This window comes from Silurus aristotelis, assembly GCF_946808225.1.
Source record: "Silurus aristotelis genome assembly, chromosome: 2".
Taxonomy (NCBI): Eukaryota; Metazoa; Chordata; class Actinopteri; order Siluriformes; family Siluridae; genus Silurus; species Silurus aristotelis.
In genome coordinates this window covers 22,699,068-22,721,556 of record NC_139575.1, presented here as the reverse complement: position 1 = coordinate 22,721,556, position 22,489 = coordinate 22,699,068, and the positions used below count along the sequence as shown (strand labels likewise).

General features: G+C 37.9%; 1 protein-coding gene across 1 annotated transcript in view; it reads left to right on the top strand.

Moving 5' to 3' along the window:
• The first annotated feature begins 7,199 nt into the window (after positions 1–7,199).
• nxph4 (neurexophilin 4) overlaps positions 7,200–22,489 on the top strand; it is an 87,224-nt gene continuing 71,934 nt past the window's right edge. The window contains exon 1 of the mRNA XM_083530698.1: positions 7,200–7,746. Within this exon, the coding sequence (XP_083386824.1) occupies positions 7,477–7,746 (270 nt within the window). The 5' untranslated portion in view covers positions 7,200–7,476. The remainder of the gene's footprint in view (positions 7,747–22,489) is intronic.

Here is a 22,489-nt window from a genome sequence, read left to right as displayed (position 1 = left end):
TGATTCAGGTCCATGTGTGGGTGACCAGGACGAGATGTGCAGCGAAGAAATAGACAGGACAGTAACTCACTTAAATCCCCAGGCTGAGGGTGTTGGGAAGTTCCACCTTTAGTGTCTTTGATCACTTCAGTCTTTCTGGCAGACATTTCCTGAAAGCTTCTATTTTATCCACCCTCTATAATAGTTCACTCTGGTGTTCTCAGACTCCTATCCATTTTTCTTCATATTCCCTTCTAAATCAACAACTTCTACTTTTAATTAGCAACTCTCGCAACAGTGGCTCACTTTCACATTTTAATTGATTTTGCCAGCTGATGTCTTTGGCCCTACTCGGGGTGTGAAAAGGTTGGGGAAAATATGCTCTCTATATTCAGATGCGGCTATTTTGGTAGAGCAATGTATCCTGTATCATAGCATTAATTATGGAGCATTTATGCTGAATATTTATGCAAATTCATGAAATTTTAAAGCTCCAATGTATTGGATGTTTATTGACTAAACCGTGTAGATGAAAAACTTTCAAAAGTGTATACAGTACAGTATGTGTTTGAAAGTAGTGGCATGGTGGCTTAAGTAAAATGTTAATATATTTTTGATGAAAAATTTAGAGTTTTCAAATACAGGCATAAAGATTGTCTGCTTTTTTAGAAGGGACAGATGGCTAATTGGCTATTAGACTGATTCTTCTTAGCCCGCTTGGCACTCTGAATGACTTCATCACTGAATGAGTGATGAATGGCCAACATGAACTCGCATATTACGTCTGTATATAAGGACCCAATTTTCTTATAAAGTGTGACTGAAACCTGGTGACTGAATCGCCTTTGTGGCCCTGTAATGAGCAGTAGGGTAGTGGAGCTCCGTGGGGTGTTTCTCACTAATCATGAGGGTGTGAGCAGTGTCACTTCAACCCACATTGTTAAAGAGAAAATCCACCCTGAACGACTTGCACAAATTCATAATTAATATATGATATTCAAAGGCTTCCAGCATTTCTGAGTTGACTTTTTGAGGGGATTAAAATTCTTTTGGTCTTCGCTCATGTTGGTCTATTTTCATTTGCTTAAAGCTTTTCTACAATTACTCAATATGGTGTTCGGCAACCTGCTGCCAGTGGCACAAGAGGGAATTAAGGACACTTTCCTGACTTTCTGAACAAGAAAATATATCAAGTTACAAGTTTTAGTCAAACGCAACAGTAGTCTTGCCTCATATCTAATGGTGCAGCAGCTGTTTAATTGTTTAGTTTATGCAGTTATTTCAGCTCTGCACAAAACTTGGGTTTCAACTCTATAAGAGTTCTCACATTGTTATATATCACTAACTACCAGGGTGCCACTTAATAACGAAGAGAGCTATGCAAGTGGAGATAATTTTAATGAAATACAGTGGAACCTCGGAGCTCGTGGCCTCAGCGCTCGCGACCTCGCATGCTCGCGACTCTCATTCAGATCGGCTCGTGAGCAACCGCGAGCTGCTCAAAACGCTAGTTGTAACATTTCTAATCAAGGTTTATCTCATTAAAATTGTCTAATAATTAAGTTTTATCGAGTGAAATAGTGTTATTTACTCATTTAAATTGATTTCGTATAGTGTTCTTTGGGTTTTTACTGGGTTGGAAGGGGCGTATCAAAATGTCGCGAAAATTCGGAACTCGCGACCGGTCTTGGTCCCTTACCCTCGCGAGCTCCGAGGTTCCACTGTATTAATAACTAATATGAAGAAACAAAATATTAAAGAAACCATAACCTGAACCTAAACAGAAAAACTGTGGATAACAACTATGAAAACAAACATGAAATAATGAGTGCTGTATACAAATGCTAGTATGGGAAAAGTGGCAGATGGGAAATGTAGTCCAGGGCTATTATCCTGATGCAGGGCTTGTTGCTGAACATACCCACAACATAATGCATTCTCCTCACTAAAAAAAATGGTGGGTAGAAAAATTTGCTTTCTTTTTCTTGCTTTAGGTCTTGCATTTTCTCACATTTTTTCTCTCAATAAACCCTATTAATGTGCACTAGCAACATCCTCCTCTAATGTCAGAGTGGCAAATATCCACTGGCTTTTTACAGGAACTGTCATATTCAATTATAAAAAAAAAAAATTCAGGCTGAACCATTTTACTCATCCAAAGACCCTCAGTCATTTTGCATATACACAGACAAGCACAAAAAAGCCACTGTTACCTCACATTGTGCACATTTATTTCTGTTTTTCCTTTATTCCATTAGTTCTTTTATTATATCGCTTATCATCTTTTTTTTTTTTTTTTTGTTTTTTTTACTGAATTTGACAGGAACTACATACATCTGAATTTCTACAGCATTTTGACAGCCTCAAATGAAAAGACTGCTTTTCCTGTACGAACAATATGGCTTATATATTTCAACTTGTCCACTCAAAGTTCCTAATTATATATAAAACCCATATAAAACAGGATTCAATTGAGGATTGAGAGCGAGAGAGAGAGAGAGAGAGAGAGCGAGAGAGAGAGAGAGAAAGGGAGAGGTGTGTGTGTTATTCCTTTGAGACGTGTCTTTTCCCCTCGCTGCCATTGTAGATTTTAAATGTATGCTCGTAAAGCAGAGTGTATGGTCATGCTCTCTGGCTCTGTTTAAAACCCAGGAGATGAGTTGAGACTGAGGTCTAACTTTACTTAATCTAAGATTTGGAAAGGTTCCGGGTGATGGGAGGGAGTATATGCACACAAGCCACAGGGGAAAAGAGAGAAATAGAGAGGAGAGAGAGAGAGAGAGAGAGAGAGAGAGAGAGAGAGAGAGAGAGAGAGAGAGAGAGAGAGAGAGAGAGAGAGAGAGAGAGAGAGAGAGAGAAGGGAGGTGGGGGATCATCCATGGCAGGATATGTAGACGGGGCCTGATGAGAAAGAGAGAGGGAGGTAGAGAATCACACTTGGTAATCTCAGCCATCCTCCTTAGGGAGCTGGAATCTTCAGGGGGCATCTTTCACTTGATGATCCCACTCATCACCTACCTCCACACACTATCTCACTTTCTGTACCGCTTTCTCCAACCGAACCTCCCAAGAGCTCGCTCCTACCTGTCAGTGTTTCTGCCTGTGGGCGGCTGTAGCGGGGAAGGGAAGGGGTGCCAGGCTGTCACCATGCCCGCTGGAGGAGTCACCTTTCTGGGATCTGAATCCTAATGAGGTAGAGAACAAGGGGGGGAGACAGATGGGGATGAGTGCAGGTCTGACAGGCCAGCATGCAGCTCTGCTACAAGATTATTTTTGGTCATTTATTACTATAGACACTTTAAGAGGTTATGCCTAAGCTTTTGGTTAAAAAAAAAAAAGAGAGCAGAAGTGGTCTACACATGCAACACAACACAAACACTCAAGTCTGACTAAATAGTGGGCTAAGAGAAAGAGATGAAATAAGGGGTCAGTGTGGGTGGACCCTATGATAGTAGAACTATGTAACCTGGCAATATGTTTTGATTTTTGGGGATATTTTTAGAGAAACATGGGGCATCTTTGAGAGCTTTGTCTTTTTACTTAGTAGAAGATGTTAGGTTATATTTTAGTTTATATTTAGTAGAAGATTCAACAATCCTTTCAGTGTTTCTAGAACATTTGTGCATAGCATTCTTCTAACAGTGCTGCAACCTTTTTCACATAGTAAAATTAACCCAAGCACTAATTATGAGGAAGGTTTTATCACCGATCATGACAGCACATTTTCAGAACATTGAACAAATGTTATTTTAGAAACATAACCCCAGAGGTTTATTAGAATGTAAACATTACTAATCTAATAAAAAAGTAAGATTTTCATCATCCCCTTTTATGTATCTCTAGTTCTTCTCTCTAAAAAATATGACAAATTACAGTAAAATGACAGACATAATCACAACTCGCCTAAACATCTTCCTGTTGCATTGCTCCCTACACCTTCCTATTCTGAATAAGAATAAAATAAGTAGATGACAGCTTCTCCAGTCATATCAGTGTGCTCAGTGGGAGGGAGCTAGGAAATGTAACACCCACCAAACACACACACACACAGACACACACACACACACACATACATTCATTTATATTGTATCTGTGTATGTTACATTTATAACTACGTATTACATTCAAACTTCTAGATAAACACAAAAAATAAAGATTTCGCCCAATGTGCTATAGTGATAAATATATGTGTAATATGACACATATATTTATGTGCCATTTCTTTAAAATAAATACCATAATATAATTGTAAACAAAGATTCAAAATTCTAATCTTTATTCCAAGTGGATTTTTGGAGCTTATAAATGTTGGGGCTTTATATTATCATAATCATGAGGTCAGCAAAATGCTAATGCAGATTTCCATTGTAGAATTTTCCAGTGTTTTCCACATTTCTTTTGTTTTGTTTTAAGAGATATTATTCAATCGGACAACATAGGTCATTGGTTGCTCTAGATATATTCAGATATTTCTAAAAAACAAACAAACAGGCAGTTAAAGATTTGCTTTTGCGATAATTCAAATGGTGTTGACTGAAGCAGGTCAGATGGTGCTCATTTTGCGTCATATGAAGCTGTAAACTGCATCTCTGACACAAAGATAGCTTGAGGACAGCTCACCGGAGACCAAGACTTTCTGTTTAGACTGAAAGGACTGATTTCCACTAGATACAGCCAGATAGAACCAGTGTTAATATTTGATGTGTCCCCTGGTTTTTGCAGGATGCTCTCAGGCCTATGCTGTGCTCTTGCACTGTCCTCACATTATATTGATGCAACTGGGGATTTAATCCTGAAATTGTACAGATGAATGGGGGAAAAAATGATGCACCTCCATTTCACAGTTTATGTGCAAACACAGGATTTGTGTCAGGTACGATTACGAAATAACGCCAGGCAAACATTGGCTAGCGATCGTTCATTCATTTTCATTAAGCTCCTTACATTACCTACATCTCCTTTCATTACAGCTCCTTATTCTGACCAGGGTTACATTAGATACAGAACATGGGAACCTTGTTTGCTTGTTTGTTTGTAACAGTTTTCACCAAATTGGACACACACATTATGACAAATCAAGTGTTTCCAATCCACCTACTTATCATTTTTTAGACATTAGAAGAAAACCAGAAACCCCTGAGCAAACCTATGCAATTATGAGGAAGACATTACCTCAAGCTCAAGTTAAAATGATTAAATTCAGAGTGTGATTTTTTAATCTACCACTGTCTACCACCACCACCCACAAGCCAGTTTGTCCGATCACTCAGTGTGTGTGTGTGTGTGTGAACGAGTGCGCACTGAGTCGGAAAAGGAGACGGGAAGAGAGTGGGGATCCATCATGCGTAGATATATGTGAGAAAATTGTGCTCATTTGTTCCAGTGTTGCTTCATTTGTGCAAAAGTTTCTAAGAGAACGAAAGAGAAACCAGCTGTCTTCATTATGGGGACAGAATTGCATATGTATTATACGTAATAATACAGTATTACACGCTAACTGGCCAAAAGTTTGTGGACACCCGACTGTTACAGCAATACAGTATGTGGGACCTCCCCAAACTAGCATTTTAAAATGAGCAAACATTTCCAAGCATGACAATACACTCTGGGCAAAAAAAGCAAGCTTCATAAAGACATAGTGTGCCAAAGTTGGAGTGGAAGACCTCGAGTGGCCTGAACAAAGCCCTGAGCTTAACTGGAATACTGACTGAACCTCCCAGGCCTTTTCAAGCAGCATCAGTGTCTGATTTTACCAATGCTATTTTAGCTGAATGCCCACAAATTCCCACATTCATGCTCTATTTAGAAGCATTTCCAGAAGAGTGGAGTGCAATATGAAGGAATACATCTGGAATGGAATGTTCAGTAAGAACATATGGATTTGATGGATATGGATGTCTACAAACCTTAGGCTATAATACAATACAATTTAGTGTCAATTGGCAATCTAGTTTATTCATGGTATCTGAAAAAATATTGTCTCTTGAGTATCTCAATATATTTTCTTTGACTTTTGTTTAAATATAGTGCATTAATAATAGATAGAACTACGACTATGTGAGTAAAGAAGCAGAAAGCAGAAACTTGGATGCCTGGTATAGTGTGGTCTACTGCTCATCCTTAAAAGGATATATGCCTTGCGGTTCGCAAGGGGGCGATAAAGAGCTGCGGTGTGTGCGCCCTGTGGAAACAGAAACGCAGAAAGTTTGCGTGTGTTTCAGGCGGAATGTACCCGGAGCCTTTTACTGATGAGAGCACACTGCACCTGCTCCCAGTCCATCTGTGCTAATACACGACCTGCGGCGGCCACCAGGGGTGTGTGTCCCCTGCCCTCGGGTAAACCCTCGTTAGCGTTCCTTCTGTGTAGAAAGAAAAGACACACACTACTGTATCTCTCTCCCACTCTCTCGCTCCTTTTCTCTTTCCTTCTCGCTTTTTTTAGTACAATTGGAATCAATGAGCTCCAGTTGCATGGCCTTACAGCATTTTAAGTTGTGCCAAAACATTAAAATTAACTCAATGTATGCACATATTGCGGAATACATCTGTTTCTCTGTCTGTATGCGCGTGCATGATTTTATATCTTGGTCCCTCTACATTGGACATTTGTTTGGGAAAATGAAGCAAAACACAAGTATTCACATATCCCAAAGTTTGATACTGAAGGGTAAACTGTAGGTACACCATCAATTAGCTGCATTCATTATTAATATTATTATTATATTATTATTATAATTATTATTATTATTATTATTATTATAAAGAATGCAACACAAGGCAGCGCGCGCGTGCGGTTTTCTTAATTCTACACGTTGAATGACGTCTTTATTGTGAATCACTTGGCACTATATGTGAAATTACACGCGATGGATGGATTTTAATGAATATTATTGTTGTCATTCAAGTGCTTAAATCTTTGATCGATTAAATACATTTTTATTTTCATAAAATATGCAGGTTGCTTTCCATAAAAAAATAAAACGTTTGGTTAATAGGATTGCATGGTAGGCAGTGTGTTCTTAAAAAAAAAAAAAAAAAAAAAAAAGTAATAAAATAGATAAATAACTAAATAAAAATCACAGGTTGTGTAGGAGATTAGTAGGAGAGGTGCGCTGCGTCTTAAGGTGAGTTGCGCGTCTGCGCCATGCTTGCGCAGGAAGAAATGGCACGCGCCTAGCGGGGATTTCATGCTCGCCCGCGGGTCCCGAGGAAGAGGAGGATGGGAAGGGGAAGGATGGGGGGGGCGTTCACTCCCTCGACCTGTTGGTATCTCACATCCAATATCAGACTGAGAGAGAGAGAGAGAGAGAGAAGAGAGAGGAGAGAGAGAGAGAGAGAGAGAGAGAGAGAGAGAGAGAGAGTTTCTTTTTTAAACACACACACCTCAGTGGAGACCTGGCCATTGGCGCACGAGCGCGAGCTGATCTGTGGCAGAAGTTGCCGGGCGAGCAAACTTTTCCCCTTTTTTGTGAGCGCAAGTATGGATGTCTTTCCTACATGTTTTCAAGACTTCAAACGCTGAACCGCTCCTGGTTCTTTCACTACTCATCCACACGTTCTGGCTTACATTTGCAACAAACTGACTCATTTCCTGTTGTCCCTCTGAGTCGCGTGCTGTGGCTGTTGCGCGGCTGTTTTGCGCGCGCTGAATTTGAGTTGTGCGTGTCCGGTGTATGTTCACTCCACGGAACTAAAGCGCAGTCGGAAGGTGCGATGAGGCTGCTTGCTTGGAGTTTGCTGATCCTGAGCCAAAGGATTCTGCGAAAGGTACGGTCACACACTTTGCTTATCTATAGACGTCGAAACGTTGGCCCGAAACAAGACTATAACGTCGGCTGCACGCTTTGAAAGGCAGACCGTGCTTTTTTTAGGGGGGGATTTTGTGCAGCACGCGCCGTGTTGTCCAGATCAACTTTGCACCCTCGTGGTCACGGCATTGCTTTTAGACCTCCACGTTTTTTCCCCCCAAACATCGCTTTTATAGGGAGAGTATTTATGCAGCACCGAAACTATGATTAGTGTAAAATCAGTAAAAGCATCTCACCAGGTGAAGAGCTGACATTTTTTGCCTCCAGGTCTTTTTTTTTTTTTTTTGCACCTGATTACTTTTTCTTGCTGTCTTATCAATCAGACCCATCAGGAACTCTTTTTCATTTCCTTCTAAAGTTGAGCATGTTCTTGCCCCAAGCTTGGCTTATCTCTGATCTTCATTTACACAAAAGAGATTTCAGAAGTGTGTTATTTGAAGTGTGTGTGTGTGTGTGTGTGTGTGTGTGTGTGTGTGTGTGTGTATATATAAAACACATACTGTCCGAATGATAGATAGTTCACTCCATGAACACCACTGATGCGTACTGATATTTAAAATAATTTCTGAGTAACAGCAGATTTTCACACTCCACTTTAGGCGTGTGTAAAAATATTATGTTTCACAATATAAGTGTAATAACCTCTGTAATATGGCACTCATAAAACCCTCTCATACTCTCACACTCAAGCAGGTTTGTGGCCAATAAGCTCTTTTTCCTGCTCCCCTCCCCAATCCAGTGTTCCACAGCTGATCTCTGTGATTTATTTGAAATGTATTGCTCATTTATTATTGTTGAAAGGTTATTGTTTATTCTTAGTATTACTAAGTAATTGTGCACGGTTTAGGGTTGAATGGAAAATAAATACACAGATAATGATAATTATAAATGGGATAGATATAGATGGGAGGAGGATGTAGAAATAAGTGTAGAATTGTGGCCCGTTTATTTCCATATTAGATGTTTTAATGCGAGTTGCAATAATCTTTTAGTTGCAATTTGCAAATAGTTGCAAACGATGCTTTAAAAAAAGTCACCCCAACCTATATGCTGATTCGGAGCTGTCAGGTGCTGAAAGAGCTTTTTATCTTCAAAATACTGTCTTTTCCCAGTGTGTAATGCGGTGTGAAATCATTACACATTAAAACAATCACTTCGTATCTGTGCATAGTGGTGTGGTGCATCATTTGCAAACCAAAACCACAAACCTTCCAAAATAAATATATAAATAAGTCCAGAAATCTCTTGTGTACACTGGCCTTCTGCCTTCAGCGTGTTTTATTTATTTATTTTTTTTTTTTTTTAAACTCTCATTTCACAGGAAAATGTTTAAAAAGGTGTTTTAATATCGGACTGACCCTGTTTATTGGTGCTATTTTTACACCACATACAACATCTTATTGATGATCCTATTACCTTCCAGTGTGAGTATGATCATTTCATCATGACCTGCCTGTAAATCTGCAGCCTTGTGTCGCAACCTTGTCCTGCCATCCAGACAGCACCCAGAAATATGAGCCCGAGCATCATCCCTCAACACATTAGTGTCCTTATTCTGTCTTCATCAAGCGTTCAGTTGTTGTGTGGCCGAAGAGCTCGGCTCCTTGCATAGCAATTTTTTTTCTTGACCAAGGTTCAGTAGTTTAATAATCTAAAAATGTGTGCTTATTAAATTTCATATTACTGCACTAAAGAACATACAAAAACAGGCGGGAAGGGAGGAGACAGGAGAGAGAAATCTATGCGCCGTCACCCGCTGTGCCGCCTGTATTTCAATATTTGATTTTATTCTCAGAGTTGAATAATTTAAACACGCAGTGTTAAGAACATTTCAGAGAAAGAATGTTATTTGTTATCTGATACTAATACACGGTTCCAATACAAAGTACTCAGACACGTGCTTGCTGTAGAGATGGGGGTTATAGCACAGAATATAGCACATCTGATCACACTGACCTTTGAGATTTAAAACCAAACATGGATCGGATTATAAGTGAACCATGCTTAAAACAATATTCGATCATTAGGAAATATGAATTAATGTATTTATCTTATAATAATTAGTCATTTTAGGAATTAATGTCCTTTCTGTGTGCCTGTCTGTCATTTATAACATTCTGCTGAACATGCTTTAAAGACAGTGGCTATATAATGATGCCTGATGGAGCAATAACTATAAATATCATAATATTGAGCTGCTGCTATAATTATGACACATTTCACGACTGGGCATGTGTTCATATTAAAATTTCATATCCTGTGAAAGGTCTAATTTTTATTAAACAAATGTAACATTCAGTGTTTTTCTTTATATGTTTCTTAGAGTGGCATTTAAACAGAAATTGATCTTTGGAAACCTGCTGCATCCTCATTAATAACCTCTAGGTTTGTCTTTAGTAAGAAGGATGCTTGTAATTCTGCCTTCTGTTTTGGTATAGATGACAGATAACGGTCTCTATGTTGCCTCCTGAATGGAGCACTTTTCTATCTCCAGATGTGTTGCCTGCTGAATTCAGAAGGATGTGATAATATTTTGAAGTACACCCACTCTCACACACACAAACATCGATCAGCCATAACAGTGAAACCATTTACATTTACGTTTGCGGCATTTAGCAGAAGCCCTTGTCCAGAACGACGTACAAAAGTGTTTTGAGTCTCTATCAATGAATAAATCTACACTGGTACGCTAGACTACAAATTTAATATAAATTTGTAGTGCTAGAGGATTTCAGCTAGCAGGGTGCAGTGCGAGGAGTGATGAGGTCTCTGAGGTAAGAGTGCGCTGGTCCATTTTGGGCCTTGTAGACAAACATCAGTGTTTTGAATCCGATACGTTCAGCTACTGGAAGCCAGTGAAGAAAGTGCAGCAGTGGGGTGGTGTGGGAGAACTTGGGCAGGGTAAACACAAGCTATTCAGCTGTGTTTTGGATTATTTGCAGTGGACGAATAACGTTCAGAGGTAGACCTGCCAGCGGGTGAGAAGAGATTGAACACCACCTGAGCAGCCTGTGTGAACAGAAATTGTTGAATCTTTCGGATGTTGTAGAGAAGAAATCGACAAGAACGAGCCACATTAGCAACATTTCAGGAGGACAGTTGATTGTACATAGTTATCCAAAGGTTGAGAGCAGTGACTTAAGGGGAGAGCAGAGAGTTATGAAGAGTCATTCTAAGATCCTGATCTGGAGATGAATCACCTGGGATGACCAGCAGTTCGGTTTGCTGGGGTTGAGTTTTAGTACATGAGCAATCATCCATGAAGATATGTCCGCCAAGCATGTCGAGATCCGAGCGGAAGCTGTGGTATCTGAGGGAGGAAATAAGATGAGTTGAATGTCATTAGCATAGCAGTGGTAAGAAAACCCTTGTGAGGATATGACTTGGGTTGAGTGTCAAATAGTCTTCAGCAGTCAGGGAGGATGGAGCAGGTGCAGCAGGGGGATTGAGTGATGGCTCGTCAAGGAATGGACTTTACAAGACTTAAGAAAGTGTGCTGTGGTATCCAAAACCTGGATGTTAACAGCAGATCTTTACATCCTGCAAGTTGTGAGGTGGGCCTCAATGGACCGGACTTGTTTGTCCCACTAATCCCAAAGTTGTTTAGTCAGAAATGTTGAGGATTTTGAACTCATTGTCATACTCCTCAACTCATTCATGAACTGTTTTTTCCAGTGTGCATTGTCCTGAAAGCCAGGTCACATCACATACATGTACATATACAGACACACATACACACAAACACACACACACACACACACACACACACACACACACACACACACACACACACACACACACGCAATAAGGTGATACCAGAAAAAGTGTACCACCAGATTATTGAGAATATTAGTTTTTTATTTTATTTCAAACTTTTGATACATATATTTATTATGTCTGTGAGGCAAGTATTCACTGAGATTTGGGTTGTTTTATTTCTTACTGTGAAGAGAGATGACAGAGACGGTAGACAGCGCATCCTGTATGTTTTCTTTATTTTACAATAGCACAGCATTTTGTTTTTGTTGTTATTATGAGTGTATACAAATAAAAGTAGATTTTTTACAGATTCGAATGATGTATTGCTCTTATCTGTACAATAAAAAAGACAGAGTAATTTCAGTTCATTTTAGCATTATGAGAAAAAAAAAGCCGCAAAACGCACCAGCGCGTTTGTCGACCCCAGGTTAATTGCTTGATTCTTTTTATTTGAAACTTGGTGCATCAGCAAAACAAATGTATAGTGATTAAAAAAAGATGTTTTTGGTAGAGTTAATTTTTTATATTTGAGTAAAGAAAGGACGTCATGAATAAATTGTGTTGCGCTGAAGGTTTTATTTTCACCTCTTTTATATTTATTAATTTATTTATATTCTTAATAAAAATCAAACAGCATCAAGATCAAGAAAATTTAACAAACACGTTGCATCAATTGCATGTTACTAAAATTAGTGGCGTTAAAATAAATCTGCATTAATGCGTTATAACGTGTTAATTTTCCATATATATATATATATATATATATATATATATATATATATATATATATATATTTAAAGGTCGACTAATATGGGTTTTTCTCTGGCTGATGCTGAAAATCGGGTCAGCCGATGACCGATATATGATTTTTTTTTTGGCTGATATGTTTGGCCATTTTTTTTTCTCCCTTCATCGCATAAAATCTAAAAGTTGAATCATAAGAAGTGATACAGAAAATTTTTTAAACAACACAAGCTTTTCAAATAAATGCAGTTGTTAGCAGGTTTTGGTACCAGTGCCTACCTGTCGCCTAAACTACAGCTGGTTGAAAGATCGCTAACAATACAGTTAAAAAACTTGACTCGCATTCTTTCTCCAAATGTTATTTTCATTCTCTCTTCAAAAGAAGTATCATATAAAATATATGAGGCCAGATGAAGAACGAATGATAAGAACTAAAAGCCAGAGACTGTTGGCTCTGGTCGGACGGTGTCTGCAGTTTTGTTGATGTCTGCAGTCCTGTTGATTCTGCTCATCGTTGAGAAAGAGAATGCAATTGGTGCTTGTCTATGCAACTTAGCAGACATGTTTAAACAAAAACAGTTAGTAAAACAAAACCTGTTAGTAATTCTTTATATATTTACACTTGTAACGCTTCCAGTTTTACTGTTTGGATGCTGAATACACACTTCTGCCACCTGTTGGTATGGAAGAGTTATGTTACCTCAAGCAAGTGCAGAATGTACACACACGGTTTGGTGTCCGTTGCACCTAATAATCTGCCAAATTTGCATATATATATATATATATATATATATATATATATATATATATATATATATATATATATATATATATATATATATAGTGTTGGTCCCCCTTTTTCTGCCAAACAGACCTGACCCATTAAGCATTACAGCATTAAATTCTTTAGCAATTTAAGCTTTTGTACCTGTTGCCGGTTCACCACTGTTCCTTCCTTGGAACATTTTTGATATATACTAGGGGCACGTATTCGTACCAAAGTCTTTCGGTACAGGGCTTTCGGTACACATGTGCACTGAATCCAAACTTTTTTACGTGTGGAACATAGATAATTAAAATCTATGCGTTACCTCATAAACGTAATAAGTATGTTTAGTCTCCGCCCTGCACTTGAAGCACATTTTTTAAATTTATTATTATTCTTGAAATACATACACAATGCCTGGAGTATAAAAATAAACTAGGGTTAGAGCAGTGTCACTGTGGCTACTCACACTGTACCGAAAATAAGCTAGCATTTACCGGTAACCAGAAAGCTTTAAATGTAAGAATTTTATATATATATATATATATATATATATATATATATATATATATATATATATATATATATATATATATATATATATATATATATATATATATTAGGGATGCACCGTAATGAAAATTCTTGGCCGAAACCGAAAACTGAAAAAAAGGGAAAGCAAGGCCGAAAACCGAAACACCAAAATAAATTATGCCAATTATTATTACCATTGCATTTATGGCTATGACTGTGTACTAACCTTACTAAAATCAAGGCATTTCAATTTTTGTTTTAAAGAATAAATCAATTACAAATTATGAAAATATTTATTTATAGCACATTGCAACAATGCACAGGATAAAATAAAATAAAATTCTAACTTAAATGTTCAACTTAGATGCACTCATGTGTACATTAAATAATAATGTACAGGCCCTCTGGACTGCTGAAAGGTTGTAAAATTAAATATGTTCTTTCATAAAAACAAAGTGCATTCAGAGCAAGTGCAACTGCTTAAAGATACAACAATACAACACTATCACTGGGAAACTTCCTGCCTTTTCAAAAACGTCCACCACAGACGGAGTGCACGTGCTCGGAGGGGTTTTGCTTTTCTGTGCCGCGTTTCTCTCATATTCAGCATAGCGATCGGGATGTTTGGATTTCAGGTGATAACTTAAACCCGATGTGGAGAAAGTCTTTGCAGACTCACCCCCTCTTGAAATTTCGGCATTACATGTTTTGCAAACTGCTATCCGTGGGTCTTTTTTAGATATACTGAAATACATCCACACCGACAAGCACGTGCAGGCCGCGGTTTCTGTTTGCGTCATCACAACAAACTGTTTCGGCCATGTTGTTTCGGTGATCAAAGTCTTTTCAAACCGAAAATGCACTTTTGGGCCATTTTCGGCCGAAAGATTTTTGGTGGCCGAATATTCGGTGCATCCCTAAAAAAAAAAAAAATATATATATATATATATATATATATATATATATATATATATATATATATATATATATATATATATACACACACACACACACACACTGCATATATTAGACTATTTACAGATTTACAGACACATTTAAAGATTTAACATTTTCATGATATATTATTTTTTGTTTGTTTCAGGCTATGAAAAAACACTGCCTTTATTGAATCTTCCTAGTGTGTTACGGACTGTCTTCTTTATCTGAAGATATTGGCTCCTGTGTTTGAGAGAACAGGAATTGCCCATTTCAGCCAGAAGAAATCTGTGCCACTGAGGTACTGACCATACAGCTGTCTACAGAACTATTTTTTCCGATATCTGTAGGAGCCCACACTAAGAAATGCAAACAAATAGTATAGCGATGGCCATTAAGTGTCTCTTTAAGCCTATTACTGGGTTAAGCTAGTGATAACACATGGTAAACTAAGTATATTATGATAACTTTTTTGTTATTAATAAGTGGAGTGAGAACTAGCTGTAACAAAAAAAAAAGGTGGTTTGCAGAAATGTGCTCTTAATATGGGAATTATTGGTTCATTTATAACATCAATATAAATGGGCTTTGAGGCAGAATTATCCAGTTTCACAGATTTAAAACGAAAAAAAAAAAATGATCGAATAGCAAAAAGGCAAATCGATTTATAGTTCTCAGTCCAGTAAAGGTGGCCCAAGGTTTTTGCCTTGAGCAAGTGTATTTATCACGCTCACTGTTACAATGACTGATGCTGCTAGTACCCATATCAGCAGTGGGATCCAAAAAGCACAGTGTAAAATACAGCAATGTTCCAGCTCCAGCTGCTCTCTCTGTGCAAAGACACATGTGCTCCTGCACTCAAACACAAAAAGCACCAATCAGACACTTTAAACTGCAATAACCATCCAATCAGGTATCGACAATTATACGCAGCGCTCCCACCGGCTTGCGGGGTAAACAGATGTGTCTAATCTTTCAGTAGAAGTAGACCAGATCTCCCCAGGCAGCAAGAGAGAGCGAATGAGACAGAAGACAGAGTGAGACAGAGATATGCTTGAAACCAGGCTTCTACCAGGAATGCCCATGGCCAGCTACTACTTAGTTTAGCGAGTGGAGTCCTGAGGCTGGTACTGTGCCCAGTGTATACCTATATTAGATCATATCAAACATAAAGACTGGATATAAGCATTAATATGGTTGTAAAGGGGTTGTAAAGTGTTTACATTTCTTTTTTGACGTGATTTGGTGACTGAAAGGTGTAAAAACTGCAAAATGCAGGTTTGTTTAACATGAGCAAACGTCCAAAATCTCTATTAGCTATTAGCTTAAAAGCATACCTTCTGTACCACTCATTTTACCAGAATCTTTTGTATGCACAGCTCGTGCAAATGTGTTTGCTTTCCTCTTACCAGCTATGACACACGTCACAAAATGGATGGTGCGTGTCTCCCAGATATTACTCAGCCCCCTGATCAGCACACTTCGCCAGAATTACAACTCATGCACAGCAAGAGGGAACCCTGACTGCTTAGAATGTATAAAAAGAACTCCCATCAAAAATGATTCTCCTTCATAATCCTCCATGCACTCAGAGCCTTCTACACCTGTGCGTATATCACCCTGAAAAGACAGGAGGTGGAAAAAAGATTGCCTCGCCTCAGAACGAGAGAATGAGCGAATGAAAGACTGAAGGAGTGCTCCATAAGGAGGCTGCTAGGCTGATGATGAGGGGTGGGGTGAGGGGGACAAACGGCCTTATTTATCGCCAAGCAATTACCAGTGAGGTATTTCTGCTGTAATGGCAGGAGGAAAATGAAACACTTCAGTGGCGAACTGATAAAGGGACCTTATGATAAAGGGGTATTGTGCTAGGGTTCATCAAACTGCCCTCTATTCCTTTTTTCTTTTCTTCGCTCTCCATTTCTCTGTGTCTGTCTGTTCTTCTCTGCCATGTTACCAGTGTGAGACATTGCGAGACATTGAAATATGGAGCCGCAAAGGTCTCAGCAGTCCACCTCCTGCTAAGATGTGTATCTTCGCCGTGTGCTGTTTTGCATGTGATAATAAAGCCACGGGGAGATAAGGCGAATAGAGGGACAAAGACAAAGATGGAGTGACTGCCTCAGCGAAGAGCAGGAGGAAGAAGGGAGATGGCGAGAAGGGAGCGGGTAATGGATAGGACAGAGACCTAAACAAAAGAAGAGAGATAGTCATTCAAATACAAAGAGATTAAAGCGACTTGTTAAACCTATGATCTCTATTGTCTCGTATTATATCTATTTTGGAAAACAATTCTACGAAATGAAAAAAGAAAAAATTGGATTGTAACATAAAGATGTGTCATTTTATAATACAATTTCTGAGTAGTATTCATAAATAGAAAACATTTCTGTATGAATTTGAGAGGAGTTGTGTATTTACCTTGATAGCCATCCAGCTTGACCTTACTGTAGATGATTAACATATTTCCTTATTTCAGGATCAAATGTTTAAAACAGTTTTGCTGAAATGTTTTGTTTTAAAAAAGGAACGTAAATAAAAAAGTAACAGTTAATTCGAGGGCATAATGAGAAACACCCATGCTGTATATGAAACTGCATTCTACTCCCTATTCTGTACAAAAGAGCATTATGGGTATTTGGTGCCCTCTAGGGCAGTTAATTATTAAAGACAGTATTAGAATTATTACTTTCTAATTCTAATGATTTTGTTGTTTTAACTTTACATGTTTAACTTAAAGACAAACTTGAGACAAACTGTGAGTGAGACTTTATTACAAGTTCATTAACAATCAACAATCATTGTGGTAGAGATGCTTTTGTGGCTTTAGTCATTTCATAATGGGAAACAGTTCATGTGCTGCTTATGGTATAACCATTAGTAGAAACAAGTAGCCTATAAATAATGTGTTGAATCTCAAGTGTAAAGGAACAGATATCTATAGCTTAAATAAATAACCTAAATAATATTGTATGTGTTTAGAAATAGTACAGATGGTCCTCGAGTTAAGATGGTTCGACTTACGATTTTTCGATCTTACGATGATGATGGCGAAACGACAAAATTGTAAATATATTTACAATTTCGCAACAGGCACAGGCAGCAGAGTACGTTGTACGATATGTTGGACGCACAGCTGGGACGAGCGTATCTCTCGCCCTGTGAGATGCCACACTCTCGCTAGCGGTCGACGGAGTAAAGTTGTATTAATGTGTATTTTTTTTCTGTTTCAAACGTTTTCAAACAGCAATTTTAGTGATTAAACCATGGCTTCCAAGGGCCCAAGTACGCCTTCTGCTTGTAGTGAAAAAAAGAAGAGGAAAGCCATCAGTTTAGAGCAGAAAATGGAAATTATAATTCAGCATGGAAAGACTGTCACAGCCATAGTACCATCTCCGACTTATTTTCGATATTTTCTCGATATTTTCGACTTACGATGGGGTCGTAGTAAAGTATCTAATTAAAGTAGAGGACTACCTATACATAAAATAATTTAATAAATACATTTGTGAAATTTATTTTCCAGTTATATGGGTCCCTTGCTGCAGAAAGTTTGAGAACCTGTGCTTTAGGGTACATTTAGGAAATGTTTCACTAAGCCTTGGCTACAAAATGGCAGAAATCCCCAAGAAGTGCACTGTGTAGGGAAGGTTATTCACAGACTGCTACAGAACCTTCCTGTTCCCTTCTTTCCTTTTCCCCCCAGCTCTGCTCTAACCATTCCCCTTGATAATTAATAACAACTGTTCCTCATGATTAGTTTCATTGGGCCTTGTTAGATTGTCACTATAAAACCCCAAAAGTCTTACAAATAAAATGCATCTCTAAGCAGTGAGTCCTATATTCTTTAGTCAGTTCTTTCCAAGTGGTCTCACAACTTGTTTTGTTTTTTTTTATTATAAGAGTGGACAGGCTACTATTGATCCCAACAATCTTTTGTGAACAAGCCTCAGCAAAGATACTTGGTGTCTATATTCAGCTGCTTTTGGCTGCTAGTGTTATGTCATTAAATAAATCTAGCAGATTTCTTTTGAGAAGCTGAAGTGAGGAGGCAATCCAAACAGATTGGACAATTATTTAAGTCGCAAGACACTGCTGGTTTGATGCTTTACATTGTTCGCACTGAAATGAAGACCGACATGCGGAAGTGGCAGTGATTAGTCCTAGTTAAGTTTGCATCTGTGTCCTAGTTAATGTGTCTCCACTCATCAGTGGTAAACAAGAAACGTGTGTCCAAATGTGTGTCGCTATCAAACAGACAAGCTCAAAAATAGTTCAGATCAGCAGGGACACTTCGCTTGCCATCTTAATAAGTATGTTTAAGCACAAATTTGCATAATCCAAAAATACTTTTTCTATTATTACAATAGCTGGACACGCAACCTCACACGGAAAAAACACTATTAATTTTCACCAGAAATCAGATACTATAAAATATTTCTTTGGTTGAGAAGTTAAGCTTGTTGGATTTGAGATTTACGGAGCTGAGATTTGTGGAGTTCAGATTGATGGAGTTTGCTGATCAGTAGAGCTGAGATTGGTGGAGTTGAGATTGGTGCTGATATTAGTGAAGTTGAGATTAGTGGAGCTGAGATCAGTGGAATCGAGAATGATGTAGGTTGGTGATTGGTGGAGCTGAGATTGGTGGAGCTGAAATGGGTGGAGTTTGGTGATTGGTGGAGCTGAGATCGGTGGATATGAGATCTGTGTTTTTATTTGTGGAGTTGAGATTGGTGGAGTATGTGGATGGATGAAGCTGAGATTGATGGAGTTGATATTAGTAGACTTGAGATTGGTGGATTTGAAATTGGTTGTGCTGAGATCTCTGGAGATGAAATCTGTGAATCTGAGATTGGCACATAATGTGAAGTGTTCACTGGTGGCATTGATGAAAGAAAAAGGAAGCTTGAGGGATTTAAAAGTGGAATGGTTTGCTAAATTGTGGAAGTTAAGAGAATGTCATATTATACTTTTAATGTCCTCTTATACTCAAATGATTCCAAACTCAAATTATTTTCCTTTTCTCTAGACATAATATTACAACTAGTTGACTGGATGCTTTTTTTGTTTATGACAGTCATTTTCTGTATGACCATGCTTATTTATGATGCAAGCAGAACCTACTAATTTTCTTTAATCTAAGACTTGGTGTTAAAGGATCTTTGTTGTTTAATCTAACATGAAGAGCACTTTACCTTACACTGTGTTTTAGAAGATTTCAGTGGTATAATGCTTATACAGTGTGACAAGTAATAATCCTAAGAGTGCTGTACTCGCACACTGTAAAATTGGCTTTAGGTCGATTCTGGTTGTGATTCTTGTAGTACATGAAAAAAACAACTGATGTTTTTTAGAGCAAAAATATTATTGTCCTTTCTTACTTAAAAATTGCATATACAGTACAGACCAAAAGTTTGGACACACCTTCTCATTCAAAGAGTTTTCTTTATTTTTATGACTATGAATTCACACTGAAGGCATCAAAACTATGAATTAACACATGTGGAATTATATATGGAATTATATACATAACAAAAAAGTGTGAAACAACTGAAAAATGTCATATTTTAGGTTCTTTAAAGTAGCCACCTTTTGCTTTGATTACTGCTTTGCACACTCTTGGCATTCTCTTGATGAGCTTCAAGAGGTAGTCACCTGAAATGGTCTTCCAACAGTCTTGAAGGAGTTCCCCGAGAGATGCTTGGCACTTGTTGGCCCTTTTGCCTTCACTCTGCGGTCCAGCTCACCCCTAAACCATCTCGATTGGGTTCAGGTCCGGTGACTGTGGAGGCCAGGCCATCTGGTGCAGCACCCCATCACTCTCCTTCTTGGTCAAATAGCCCTTGATGCCTTCAGTGTGACTCTACAATTTTCATAGTCATGAAAATAAAGAAACTCTTTGAATGAGAAGGTGTGTCCAAACTTTTAGTCTGTACTGTAGGTGTTTAAAATTTGTGTGCATTAATTAACGTCAGATTCTGTCAAGATCTTTTTCTTGTGTGTGTGTGTGTGTGTGTGTGTGTGTGTGTGTGTGTGTGTGTGTGTGTGTGTGTGTGTGTGTGTGTGTTAGGTAGTCTAGTCGAGTGGACAGTCTTGGTTTAAGGTTCACTCCATGTAGAGTGTGATTCATGGAGACAGACCTGCAGTAGATATAGAACTGTGGATTTTGCATGCAATAAAAATTTAAGGAGTAATCCGAGACATGCCGAATGCCAGAACCCAGCAAAACCCAGGTTTGGAGTGTCTGCACTTACACACACACATATGAATGCACAAAAACTGGTAGACACACTGATTAGTTTTTTTGTTTTTATTATTATTTTTTTTTATATCTTCTCCCATGGCTTGAACAGCATTAAGTTCGACAAGCATTTAATTTATTGAAAGGAAAAGGGGAGGGAGGAAGCTGTGTTTTATGACCTGATGTAAACCACAGGGTATTTACATTAATGTAATAACAGTAATAACAAATAAAGGAGTGAAAAATAGGCCAAGCAGAAATCCAATGAAAGCAAAATACCTATACAGTTCTGAACTAGAGGGCAACAGAATAGAACATGGAAGAAGATTTTATAACATTCACTTCAGGTATTAGTGCTAACATTTTAGTTACATATAAGATTTACATAAACTTTTATTCAGTAAGAGAAATTTGAAGAAAGAAACACAGAAAGTTGCAAATGGTTAGCAGTTATAGCCTTATTTACTTTGTTTCATATTAAATCCCACCAGCTGTCCTTGCTAAGTTGAATTTGTATGAGATTTCTGGCTCATGTCTTTCCCAGTGTTGTTCTTAGATTAGAATATAGCCCAGGTCTGGATCATACATGCTGCAATAATTACTGTATATAAATCATATGCTTGCTTTGTATTCCTCAAATTGACAGTGAGGGAGATAAATTTATTTATGGATACATTTCAAGACACACATGGTGACCTTGCAAGACAAAAAAGTGTGCTTAAGCATCAGTTTGTTTCAGTAAATATCTGTTCTGTTTGCGTATGTATCTTGGAGTGTGTGTGTGTGCGCGCATTTACACGCCCTTAGATCTTTAGTAGCTCTAGTTGGATTGGAGATGGCAGCATTCAGTGTTGAATAATATACACTCTCAGCTTGGGTTATTCTTAATTAGCTTGCTCAGAGAAGGGCAAGTGGGGGAGCAGTCTAAGACCTTCAACTGGGTCCAAGTCTACCCAGAGGAGTCTCTGTGTGCAGGGATCAGAGACAGACACCCAGCGAGGGAGAGGGAGAAAGATATAGATAGAGTAGGCGTGTGTCATATTTCTTGTCATAAACATGTTCAAATGCTCCAGTTCAGTTCACATACAGCACAGTATCTGACAAGGTTTGGTCCCAGCCTTTTATCTTGTTGTTCCTCTACTTGGATGCAAGAATCCAAGTTAACAGAAACCTTCACCCGTTTCTGTTAATATTCCCCTATTACCCCATATTTATTCATATTGATTATACATATTAAGTTCACTACAGTGACCTCAGTCATAGTATTTAACTCCACATATCTGCACTTTATTTCAAATATAGTCATACTGTTGTTTAGAGTGTAAATGTACACAAAATGCGTGGTTCGGAGCGTAGCTCGATTTGTAAGTCACAGTTCGGTTCAATTTTGCTACAGTTAAGGAAAACAACTGCAAAACATAAAATTGTTTGTCCTTTTTTTATCAATGCAGTTTATTATTATTAACATTTGTGAACAGCAACAGTTTACAGTTTATTTTCAAACAATTTTAAATGAAATACCTGCTTGGGTCAATAATATATAAATATATATACCATATATAAAAAAAAAAATAATGATAATATTTTATAAAAATGTAATATATAAAAATAAAATATAGTAAATAAAAATAATGCAATACTTTTTTTTATTATATTGATTCAATTGAATATTTGATTACATTGGCCCAAATGAAACTGATTAAAACCAATTAAACAAATGTA